This window comes from Pagrus pagrus, assembly GCF_965226575.1.
Source record: "Pagrus pagrus genome assembly, chromosome: 3".
In the NCBI taxonomy this organism is placed as follows: Eukaryota; Metazoa; Chordata; class Actinopteri; order Spariformes; family Sparidae; genus Pagrus; species Pagrus pagrus.
Window position 1 is genome coordinate 22129890 of NC_140187.1, and position 12768 is coordinate 22142657.

Genomic DNA, 12768 nt, shown 5'->3' on the forward strand with positions numbered 1-12768 from the left:
ATTGTTTGGATGTGGCTCAACAAAAGGGACGGTGAGGGAAGCAGCGGCAGTGAGAGGTGGAGGTGGATGTTGAGGGGCGCAGGAATCCACTTAGCTCATATCAAAGTCTTTTGTGTTCTTGTTTTGTTTTTTGTTCCATCAGATAAATCTGCAGCTCTTTTAATAGCTGTCAGTCAATCTAAATTCATATTCAGGCATGTTACGTCCTGTTTGTTGTTGTGTCGAGCAGGACAGATATCGTCAGTGTACAGGGTCAGAAAAGCAGTGGCACAGGAAATCAAAGCTATTCGGAGCCAGCAGTCAGAAATGGTAATGCAAGTGTTATTTTGATAGCCTGTATAATCTTGATTATCTGTATGCTAATATTCTGGCACAAAACATAATTCTTCTGAATTGTTGGTGACAAAAAGATCAATTAAATCATCGTCAATGGGTCTATTGTCAAAAAACAATGTACAATGTGTCATGCTCTCTGCATGTAAACACTTCAGTAATCTCTTTGTGTGGAAAGTCTCTGCAGTTTTTCACAATAATGTAAAAATCAAGATGAACCGCAAGCAGTCCTGTCACAATATACAGTCCAATATAAAAGAAAAAGGGACCCAATCATACCGAGACTACAGGTAACACTTTGCTTCTACATCGCAGTGCGCCACATTTTTGTCTCAGATTTAGTTCCTCCGCTTTATCCATTAATTACAATTTTGCTGACAAACTTTTCCAAGGCACTTATGAAGCGGCTGCACCTGTAGTAATGAGTCTCATTGCAACATGGGCAGCACTAAAGGAGAGCAATGGTTTTGCTGGTGAATCGTGGTGCAGCCGTTCACGTATGTTGAAAGATCTCACATTTATTCAAAGACCAACCTGTTGTCCTTGTTTGCCACTTAATAGGTCAAAGTAGAAGCTGGTCATTTGCTGCATAGCGTTCTCACCTGGCGACATGGTTCACCACTGGAGCGAAGTTAGTAGGCCCATACAGCTGCACTGTCCTCAGACTCTGGTGGTATGCCTCTAAGATGCCCTCAATACCATTGCAGTATGGATTCTCTATGTTTCCATTCTGAAAAGGAGAGAAAAACAGTGAAAATGGACTCAAATAAAGAAACTCAAGGAAATTCAGTTGCTAATAAAAAGCATGAAATAATAATCAGAAAGTGAACTAAGAGGTGCATGACCACCTTACCAGTGGAAACTCATGTGACACCCGTCCATCAGGGGGCAGTTTGGCTCCAAAGCCCAGCGCAGGGAACATCTTGTCGCTGTCGTAGTCCTGAATGATCTCCCCAACCGCCTTCAGAGCCATGGCGTACGCATTCAGCTGGTAGGGGTTCATGTAGTGCAGTGATGTGGACTGAGAGGGGTTACCTGTTGACCAAACAATCAATCTCAAGATCATTGTGGGTAATGAGGGACAGAGACGTCGCTTTGAGAATGCAAGATCGTCCTCCTTTGCAATGACATGACGTAAAGAAAAGGATTTTGTTTGCTGCAGCCATGCATCACAACTAACATGCTTCCTGTTCAGGCTTCAAAGATGACGAATCATTCACAAACAATGGCATGTAATTATGAGAACTGGATACCTCCAGATGACAAATTAATTGAGCATTTAAAAAGCTTTTCAATAACTGATTCTCAAATACCCCCTCTGTAATAACACACCATGAAGTCATTCAGCAATAACATCCCAGCTTGGATATTTTGGATGTGTTTCAGAAAACATTATTGTCCCTACACCCAGCGATTTTCTAGGTCACATGCGCTCACCATTTGATTTGTTGATCCTGCTTTCTGATAGCAGAAATCCTGCCTGTACCGGCTGTGTACTCACAAACACAAGTGATCTTATCTGGAGTCCAGAGTGTAACAACAAATCGTATGTCACCTTGACCAACACCATGACTGGAAATCTCAATAGTTTGGGGAAATTGAATGTTCACCGTCTTGTTACTGTGGCTTTCTCTTCTCATATGGCACATACACAGTATAGTAGAGTCTGTCCTCATCAGAAAAACATATTACAACCCAGATTTACGCTTGTCGTTTCCCGGTGACCTCCAGTGACCTCAACATGACAGGTGCTACACCTTTCCAGATTTTGTGGACAAAATCAAAAGCATGGTCGACCTGCTGCGCCTAGTTGGGTTAGGCTTAGGCGCCATAGCTAGGCTATGATTGGTCAATTGCTGCTCAGCAAGTGGGTAATGGGAAATACAAACTTTCCTCAAACAGCAGTGATTCACACTGAAGAGCTACTCTGGGCAAAAAAAAGAAAAAGAAAAAGGCGTAATTAATGACATAAGTAGGCTTAAGGGTGGTCCTTTCACACACTGAAAAGTCTTTAAGTCAAGTGGAGGGCTTTACACCATTTGTTGTAATTTATTTTTGCTAAAACGCCCACTATAACCTTTATTCAGACTGTACTGACAGAGCATTTAGGAGGAAGAACTTTCCAGGAAAAGCTATCACTTATATGTGACAGTGTGTGTACAGTGTGTGTGCCTGCACCGTCTGCTTGTGTGTATTTGGTGATCTGATTGATTCTGAAATCGGACATGCCACATTTAAAGAGCACTACTATCTATTCTCTTCACTCCTCTCTCCACACACACACACACACACACACACACACACACACACACACACACACTTTGCCACGAGTATCACTCACCATTAGATGCTGTGAAATCGATGGCCACAGTGAAATTGATCTGCGTCCTAGAAGAGGGATGGAGAGGAGGACATGGGAAAAAAATCAACAACACTGACCAGCCAATAATAACAACATGCCAGGCCTCATTAAATTCCAGTGCTCTCTCACATACACACATACACACACAAAAGACGATACCTTAAATGGAGAAACATCAAACACAGAATATGGCAATTGTTTCTTTTGAACAATATTTAATTGCCATATCTTGTCTTTGTCATCAGTGTAAAGACACAAAGTGCAGTCGCTCAGATGTCAAAAGAAGATTTAAATGATTACATCCCTTCTTTATCTGACTTTCACCTCCATGAAAAGGACTAGAAGGAGGTGCCAAGCAGCCTTTGAGACGCTGAGCGGGGTAACAAGCAATTAGACTGATGGAGCACTTAAGAGCAAATCATAATCCAATTTTCCCTGCTGCTGAAGCACTACAATGACAATGAGACGAGGCCTCAGGGGGGCCTGAACGAAAGTATGATACAGAAAATAAAATGAACATGGTAAAGATTCACATTCACCTTTCAGTTTAGAGAACATGCCGCACCCTGACCTCGATAACCTCTGCATTAATTAAACTGGATTTTATTAATTCATGAGGACTCATGAATGCATGACTATCACTGCAAGCACAATTTTTTATATGCATCAAAAATGGTGCGTTTTTCACTGTGATTTTCTTTTAGATGTAGATGTGCATTCCCCATCTGCTCTGTGTGTGCGTGTGTTTGAGTGTGTGAGAGTCTTTGAGCTAAAGGTCAGTATTTTAAAAAAAGCTCCACTTCATCATCATCTTTTGCAGAGTCTTGTCACTCTGTTGAACCCTTGTAAGATAAGCTTCGTTGACACTGCAGACATGTAGTACTTTAAGCCTTTGGTATTTTTTTTCCCTCACCATCTCCTTTTCTCTTTCTTCCTAATGCTCTCTAACACGACTACAACATAGCGACAGTCATGTTTTCCTCTGTGAAAATATCAACGGTAGAAGCCATACTTTTACTAAAATGTCTCCTGTTCCTGTTTTAGTTCTTTCATGACAATACTTAAAGGTCTGATACTGTAGAAGTGAGATTTCCATGTATTTTGATTATAAATAATATACTATACTAAAAATACTGTGAAAGTATCTGAACAGAAATACACACAACCTCTATTCAGAAACTGTTTCTTAAAACAAGCCGTCAGGACTTCCGTAACGTTGTGATATCACAACTATACAATGGCTGCCCTTGGCGACACCCTCAGCACAGCCAGGGTTGCAAAAACAGCAGCAGAGCTGATGCATATAACACGATGGGCAGACCCTGCTCAGGGCTGTGAGAGCCGACCAATCAGGGCAGACTGGCTTTTTTGGAGGGGGCCCTAAAGAGACAGGCACTAAAACAGCATTCAGCCTGGGAGTGAATAGAGGTGCTGCATCAATGGACAGTAATAAAAATAATAAAAGTAAAAATAATGTGTTTTTTGAACATTAAAGCATGTAACATTTTGTAATAGACGCCCAAAATAAAGGTATGAGCATAATATGAGACCTTTCACCCTAATTCAAATTCTTTGGTATTAAAAGCTAATCTTCCAGTTATTAACCTGATATGAGAAATACGTATAATTATTATTAGAATGGCCAGTTCACTTGGGATCATGACGACCCCTGTAACACCAAATATTACATGACATGGCTTTAACACCTTGTGCAGAAAAGATTTTGACACGTGGTGTTTCACCTGTTTTGCAGCTCGGACAGCTTAAGTGACACACTTTCCTCACTTCCATCCATTTTCTAAAGAGCAAGAGGCTCAGTAAGTCCCAGAGTAATGTTAGGGGGTAGACTGATGAGAATGATATTTTTGAAGTGAGGCCGCTAAACCTTAAGGTTATTGTATCATACATCAGCCAAAGCCAGGAACTGTCAGTGGAATCTGTCACACTTGTCAGCGCTGCCACAGCCCATAAAACCCATGACAGCTTACCCGCTGTGATGGGACAGTGGAGATCAAAGCACAGCCAAACTTGCCTGAAAGGCACACTTCACCTGAGACGTACTTGATATTCACATGTCAACCTAAAGCTCTTTAACTGACAATTTGGCCTTAGCTTGCTCTGTTGAAATACATTTGACACTTAGTTAGAGCCAACTACAGACAGCAGCTACTGTGAACTAATCAATTTAACAAAGTTGCAGTTGAACACTTACGGTGTCACTACTTAAAAGATAACGGGGTAGAGATATATGCATTTTAATACAACTTTTAATGAAGACTCTACATATATATAATTCTCATTGTAAGTAGTTACTATCAGAACTGTACAGTGTGATTTTGGCTGTCATTCGGTTGAATGGTATGAATCAAAAATAGCCTGGGGAGCTCTGGTGTTGAGCACTAACGTAGCAGAGGTGTGACTACAAATCCATAATGTCTGGGGTCTGTTTGTGAGGAAGTCCCATTTCCAGTTACAGAGTGTGGTGAACTGAGTCGTCAACCACACTGTCCGGTGTTACGTTTCGCAATCGGCTTCATTGGTGAGAATTTATTGAATGCTGAGCTGAATATCATCAAACAGGATTCTGATGTACAGTAGCTGTTCTCATTCTTAAGAGCTGTTAAAGCCGTTTAAGGGCAGTTGATATGGCAACATCTGTGGATCTGTTGGTTCTGAAAGCATACTGGTGAGGGTCCAGGCCGGCAGGGATGTTGTCTTTGATGCGCTGGAGAAGCACTTCATCAGGATGGGGGGTAGAGCCGCAAGGCAGTAGTCATTAAGACTTGATACTGCAGACTTTTTAAGTACAGGAATAATGGCCGCTGTCTTGAGGCACTTGCTCAAATAACTATTAAAGGGGGTCACTTGTAATGATAAAGCCACGGACAATTATCATCAATCTCTACGTGTTTCAGTTCATTCTTTAGGTTTTACCACCCACAACTATACAGTGTCATGGCTCTCATCAGAGTTGTTTCCAGACGCAGCAGCCTTCAAATCTGACCTTGACTCATTGTGACTCATGCTGTTTCTATTCCCTGCTCATCCCATTGTTTTGCAACCACTTTTGATATTTTATAACTACCTACTTATTTCAATGTGCTTCTTTTATATTAAGCATTGTGTACAGTTTTGGTCTGCCTGTATAAATTCCTGTGTACTTCATTAAACTTGCTGAACTGGACTCTGCTTTATGCCATCTTGTTCTTTGAGCACTTCCTCCAAAGGGAAGAGCCAGTAATTGATCAAGTAATCGATCACAACAAGTCATAAAATCAACTATCGGCGAAAAGATCCTAGCAGACAGGAAAAAAACATTATTAAAAAGTACAATGAAAACTAGGGGCAGAGTGATTAGCGGTCAGGCTGATTATTGTGGCCGATATTCAGCATTCTTCCGATTGTCGTTATTAGTGTTGATTGCTGATAAAATAAAGACATTTAAAAATGCAGTACTTTTGCTCTGATGCAGCATCCTTTCTCTGTTTGTGGTCCCCAATACTATCTGATGTCACGACTAATAGCGTAGTAGCTAATTCAAATGAACGGACTGGACGGAAAGTGTTAAGAAGCAGAACATTGAAAATGGAAAGTACAGTACTTGAGTATATTGGAGTTGGTTACATTCCATTAATGGCTTTTCTCAACTTTAAGAATGAGATCTGTATATTTCCTGTAAATGTATTTTTTTTTTCTGAAAAAAAACACGTAGGTTGACCCCTAGACATAACGACATGACATAATTTCTCTCCTCACTTCAGAATGAAATGTCCCTATGTTGTGTTTCACTGTGTTTTGTCTGTCGAAACAGGAATTTGCAGTCACAAAAGGGCACAGAGAGGCCCTTTTAATGTTTTTTTTTTTTTTTAAGTATGCAGACAATCGTTCTCACTCACCCTCCTTTGATGTAATCTAAGAATGTGAACTCTGACTCCACTGAGAACGAGAGCAGGGTCACCTGGGATTAAACACAAGGAGAAACGTTTGATTAATCTTAGAGGTAATGATCTTTTCCTCTGAAATAGAAAAGAGCTCCACATCTTGACGTTGTTCAGCACTGAACACACGCACTCTGGTAAAAGATGTGAGTTGGCTGCTTTCTGATGAGATTCATTTACATTGCCTGAGGACAAATTTGAAGAGAGGATGAGATGCATTTGTATGCATTGCTTGCAGATGCCCTCACTGCTCGGTAAGTTGTGTGAAAATTGGAGTCAGAATTGGGCGTTGGTGTCGCTCATTCGGATCTCTCAGATCTCATGTCCTTCAAGTTCTGCAGCAGCTTCATCTTTCATTTTGTCCCACTTACATACATAAGTGCCATCCAGACACACAGCTATGTTTATGAATTTATTTGGTTTTGGGTACTACTGAATTAACAAAGCTTAATATTTTGTCCTTATAAACATTTAATTACTTGGTGTGTGATATGATAATTAATGAGGAAATCTACTTCATTTTTCCAAAGAGAGCACAGATTTGCATCTTCTTCCAAGAAGCCAACACTGAAACGCATGATAATTAAAGAAGGAATCATTTAACAGAAGAGAAGTAGGTGTGGAGCAGAAAAGAGGCACAGTGCCAGTCTTGTTTTCTTTCTGCTGAAGCCATACTCACTGTTCCAGAATTGACATATTTCTTTTTCTTCATTTTCTTCTTGGTATTAATCACCTGCAAGATAAATAAAAAGAGGTACAGGTGAACTTAAATGAACATATTTTGGCATAATTTTGGCAGAACTGCCGAGAGTTAATGTTTTAAAGTAAAATGCTAATATATGAGGGGTGATTGTTCAGTTCATGGTAACATAGAATTAATCAATTCAACAATGTCCTCTCGACATTTACACACTTAGTCCAGTGGCTGTGAAGCATACGGATCTCTTCTTTGTAGAAGTCTCAACTTGGACCTCAAAAAGTGGTCCACAGCAGTGATAACATCCTCAACACTCTCAAAATGGCAAACACTGAGTTTGTTCTTCATTTTAGGGGAGATGCAGCAGTCTGAGGGTGCCAAATCAGGTGAGTGGGGCGAGTCTCGGACAGTGCTTACTTGCAATTTTTGACTTATGCGATACAGAAATACCACAAAAGTTACTAATGGTAAGCTGAACTGTACGTGCATAGAATGAGAGCTGTATAACTCATATCTAACAAACACTCTAACAAAAGTTAAGTCTTATTCACTACATACAGTCTTTTTAATTTCAAATACACATGGCTATATGTAAACACTTTATGCAGGTGTGTGAACCAGTGCCAGTAACAGTTATTAAATACAATATTAAAGGTGCTCTATGTAATTTTGTGGAAGAAATTTTAATCAGAAAAATCTTAATTGATTGATTTTCTTGACTAAATAATATGAATAAACAAACCTTCCTCAAAGGACACAATTTTATTCTGTTTTACCTAAGTAGCCACCTTTCTGGCTTCCAACAGTGTTCTGGGGACCTTATTTTCCTCTGAGGATGATTTATTTATTCAGTTATCAAAAAAATAAATATGTTAGATATATATTACAATATTACCTAATGAATGCTATGAATATTACCTTTTTGAGTTTTCCCCAAAACTACATAGTGCACCTTTAATTAAACCAACCTAAGCTAAATTAAACAGGCATGTGCCAAATACTTTATTGAAACACAGTCAACTATTAATCCATCCAAGCAAAATATTGAATTAGTAGCATATAATTGTAAGAGTCCCCATTATATCTTGTTGGCTGGATTTGGCGGCCAATAATGTATTTTTAAACAAAATCAAATAAAATTGGCATTACTAATTTCACCCTCTTTCACACACATTCACACCCTGTAGTTTTACTATATAATCCATCATAATTGGATGCAACAAATGTAATGAAGATGTATAAGTGGGCGGCAGGAAGAGAGCTGCATGCCATCGCATCGTCGTTTCCAGTTTGTAGGTAGAATAAAATCAGGAGACTTTAAGGAAGGTGAGAAAAGATATGTGTGTATGAAGCAACACATGGTTGTTAGAGGAAAAGGCTCGCACTTAAGACAGAAACACTTCATCCTGAATATCCTACACATGTCAATCACACTATTAAAGGTTGACAAGATGGAAATTCAAACACAAATCTGCAGCTACAAAGAATCGATGGGTGAGACGGGCTTAAGCTTGTAAGACTTACATTTACTTTACCAGTATTCTATTGGCTCCGCAACAGGAGAGAAATGTCAATCCGGAGACACAAGACGTCTCAGCTCATTACCTTGCCTCTCTATGGCTGCTGGGCATGAAAGTGACAGCCCCTAATTTAACACGGAGGGATGGCAATTTGTCTGACACAATGAACAATCTGCTGATGCAAAAACTAAAGGGCCTTTCAGTCTCACTGGGAGGTAGTGAGAAATCACGAGAGGCGTATAATGGAGCTGACATCCAAAAGACAGGTATTTGTCCTTCGGCTGAAGGCCAGCAAACCACAGAGGCATGAAGGTATTGGCATTGCCCTCCTTTATGGTTTTGATTCTCAGGTGACAGATTTTTATCTTATAGCTGGAACATTTGCTCATGATGTAAAATACATTCCGTTTTGATAAAAAGTCAAAGTAGTGATTTCGATATCCTAGTTTTCATGCTTAACCCATCAACCTCTGATTCTGAGATGAGACATTTAAGTTATTTGTGATGGTAATTCTCAAACAGCGCTGCATTGTGCGCCATCCCATGAGAGCACTGAGAAAAAAGATTGTTCTCCTATTAATCCTGTTTCACGCTGCTGCTAGTAGCTCCAATTCTATGATTGTCAGCATCTAAGTCATTATTGTTGCAAATTATGAACAACCGGGCCACAAAAAACATTTAATTGGATTCATAACTGCTTGGGGAAGGAGGGGAGATACGCACAAATACTCTACCACACAAGTGCCCTTTAAAGAAATAAATTAGAAATGTATGGAATAACTTTTCTCTTGAATGAAAACATTTGTTCGCTGCAGGAGTGGAAGATATCCACAGAAAGGAAGGTGCAAGAGTGCAAAAGTGATGTCAGAGATAGAAATGTCACTCGTATCAGAAATGTGATCCAAGACAGCTGGAGAAGAGGGATTCCAGATGTCAAGAACCGACAGTTGAACCACCAAACTACTCACCTCGTACACATTGAACTGGCTCTGCCCTCGAGCTAGCTCTCGGTAGCTGGTTGTATAGTCCCCAATGAAGTCATGGCTGGGAGAAGATAGAAAGGAGAGAAACAGCTGTGAGAAGGAACAAATATCAGGTGCATATTACAAGAGAGGTGTTGGAACTAAATGGAACGTCTCGACAGGAAAGGATTGGTTCCTCGGGTGAATATATGTGAAAAAGTTGAGTTCATATTGTATAATTGAAGATCGGTGGTTCTTCCATTACATCTTAAAAGGTTAAAGTTTCCTTAACTCAATAACCAGCAGTGGCGTGTCTTGGCAATCTCACTCACCTGCCATCTCTATCCCAGTCATACACCTCCACCTTGATTGTTCTGAAGATAAAAACATCAGGTAATCAGGTTTGATTTAAAAGCAGTGTGCTAGTTGAAAAACAATCTTATTACGAGGTCTATTCAGTAGATCGTTATAAATACACAAACACTGTGGACATGCTTATGATGCCCATGGCTCCTACATACTCCCGTTTGCTGCATCCTCCTCCATCGCTACTGTTACGCCCCCCTTCACTTCTGACAAACAGACGTCCATTATATGTAAAAGCACCGGACTGCATGTTTAAATATCAACATGTCAGTTGTTTGCAAGAGAGCAGATGTCAGTATCACTTCACAATTCATAGAGGATGGAGAGAAAGTATATCTTTCAATTCAGCGGGCTGAGACAGAGGGGCAAAGCCTGGGTGATATTCCAGATCTTCCACACAGGATAAGTCACTGCAGAAACTGATGTATATTGTACTAGATGAGAGATTGTTTACTGCAACGCGCTGCCAAGCTGTCTTGTCTTCTACTCTGTCCTCGGCTATGAGAGAGCAGTCCTCTAACTTTGGCATCAAACCAATCCAAAGCCATTTTTACAAAAGTATTGTAGCTCGCCAGTGTCTGTCTTCTTCTGCTTCAAAATGATCTCTGAGGCAAAGCTTCAAAAGAGCCATCTGGAGTTTTTCTTATAAACAAACACAAGTTATGTTTGCATCCACCAAAGCCCACTGTCTGTATGCTTGTGGTCTGACAAACATTTAGCAAACCCCAGTTTTAAAAATACATTAAATTGTGCATTGTTTACATCCACTTTAAACATAGATTTAATGATAGAACTAGATACCAGAGGCAAAGATGGTGCCTACTTAGTCTATTTATTCTCGCCTGAGGCATATGCCAAAAAAGTTCATGGTTATGCAGCCCACTGAATATGTGCAGTAGTGTTTCTCACTGGCCCCACCCATTTTGTGATAATGTCATGGATTTCTAAGTCACTTTCTAGCCTTGAGGAAGGCTTACAAATATAAATCCTCGATGGATCAAAAATTCATAACTGAAAGAGTCATAATTGACCATTTTTGCAGTTTGAGGTGTCCTGTAAACAGTTTTACAGGCGTCTCTTTTATAAAAGTTGTCTAAAAAAGGTTTATTTTTAACTTGCTGGCAGTCTTCTACTTCACTACCATTCTTGGCACATTGCTCCATCTGTTGGCACGTTATAGCCACCGACTATCAGCACAATAGTGTGAAACCTGCTGCACGATGTAGATGTGCCTGCTGGTGTATATGCATGTGTGCATACAAACAAGACAGGGTTCCACTTGTACAGAGCTCCACAGCACAACTAGTGGTCCAAAACTTTCCAGGGCACCTTTAAAAGTTCTGCTACATTCGTTGACTCACCACACAACTTCATTGGCGTCACTAAGGCTTTTGTTACGGACAGGAAAAAGCAGGTGCACGTGTGTACTCCTGCGTCATGCCGACCATTTGAGCCTTTGAGTGAATAAAGGCTCTTTATCACCACTGAGTGCATGAGGAAAAGAGACATTGAGGATGCCTGTTCCTAAAAGAGTCTGTTTTTCAGTTCGGTGTGCTAATGTCTAAATGATGCTGTGGGCTGAGTGGATCTTAATCAAAATCCCAACAGTAATCATAGCTATCTCAAAAACATTTTTTTTTTAAAAATATTATATTTTGAAATCATTTTATTTAAAAGTAAAATCGTACTAAGGGAACCCCAAAATCAATTAAAATGGATGTCGCTTTGTTCTAAAACTGGGATTCTTGCCAGCTTTAGAGCAACTAAGTGAACTTTTATGAAGCACTTCTTCTAAAAATTGCAACTTGCAAACTGCAGCGCCAACACTCAAAGAACATCAGAAAAAAAAAGACACCCATTCTACACAAATGCAGCAGAAACAATGTCCCTGTAGAGTGAAGAAGAGGGGGGGAAAAGAAACTTATTTTTGGCTCTTTCATGCCTGAGTCACATTGATCTCCCCCCAATGTCTCCCCTCTCTCCCCACTTCGTCTTACACAAGTACTGACACCATCCCAGATCCAAAAGAAAACAGAAGCAAGCGGCACATCAGAGACTCTTTCCTGTCACTGTGGAATTGAAAGATCCCTGAAATAAGCCCAACTTCCTGCCTGCCACCTGGCCCGTGTCGTTCTGTGGTGACAGTTTGTTCTTTTGAGGTTACCTTCAAGGCTGCGAGCTAGAGAAAATGTGCTCGTCACCTAGGTGGTAGAAACATGATGCTTCTCTTCCCACATGGAAAAAGAGATGGATGTGAGATAGATACAGAAAGAGAGTGAGGACGTCCCTTCCCTCGACTAGTCTATACACAATTGCACACCAAGCACCAGGAAGCCGTCATCATGCCGGCTCCAAGCATTCACCATTTTACATCTTTTCATTTTAAATCATAACTAACAGCTGCATCAAAGGACTCACATGCTCAGATCCTCGAGTGGCCCCTTGAACCATGAGAACAATATACACTCCAAAACTAATCTTCCACAGATATCTTCAGCTACTATTCTAAGGCGTCTTAATGAACATGACTCATCTTCGGTAATGGAGGCGCGTATAACTGAGGAGAAAAAAGGGAGACTGCATCTGACAC

The 12768-nt window shown here is 40.3% G+C and overlaps 1 protein-coding gene across 2 annotated transcripts in view; it reads right to left on the minus strand.

The window, feature by feature from the left end:
* Positions 1-12768, minus strand: part of cpne5b (copine Vb) — a 121756-nt gene that overhangs the window by 13645 nt on the left and 95343 nt on the right. For both annotated transcript variants that reach the window (XM_084349069.1, XM_084349068.1), the window contains 7 exons: positions 10145-10186; positions 9819-9894; positions 7313-7366; positions 6592-6653; positions 2675-2721; positions 1187-1368; positions 936-1063 (listed from right to left, as the gene is read on the minus strand). In XM_084349069.1, the coding sequence (XP_084205195.1) occupies positions 936-1063; positions 1187-1368; positions 2675-2721; positions 6592-6653; positions 7313-7366; positions 9819-9894; positions 10145-10186 (591 nt within the window). The remainder of the gene's footprint in view (positions 1-935; positions 1064-1186; positions 1369-2674; positions 2722-6591; positions 6654-7312; positions 7367-9818; positions 9895-10144; positions 10187-12768) is intronic.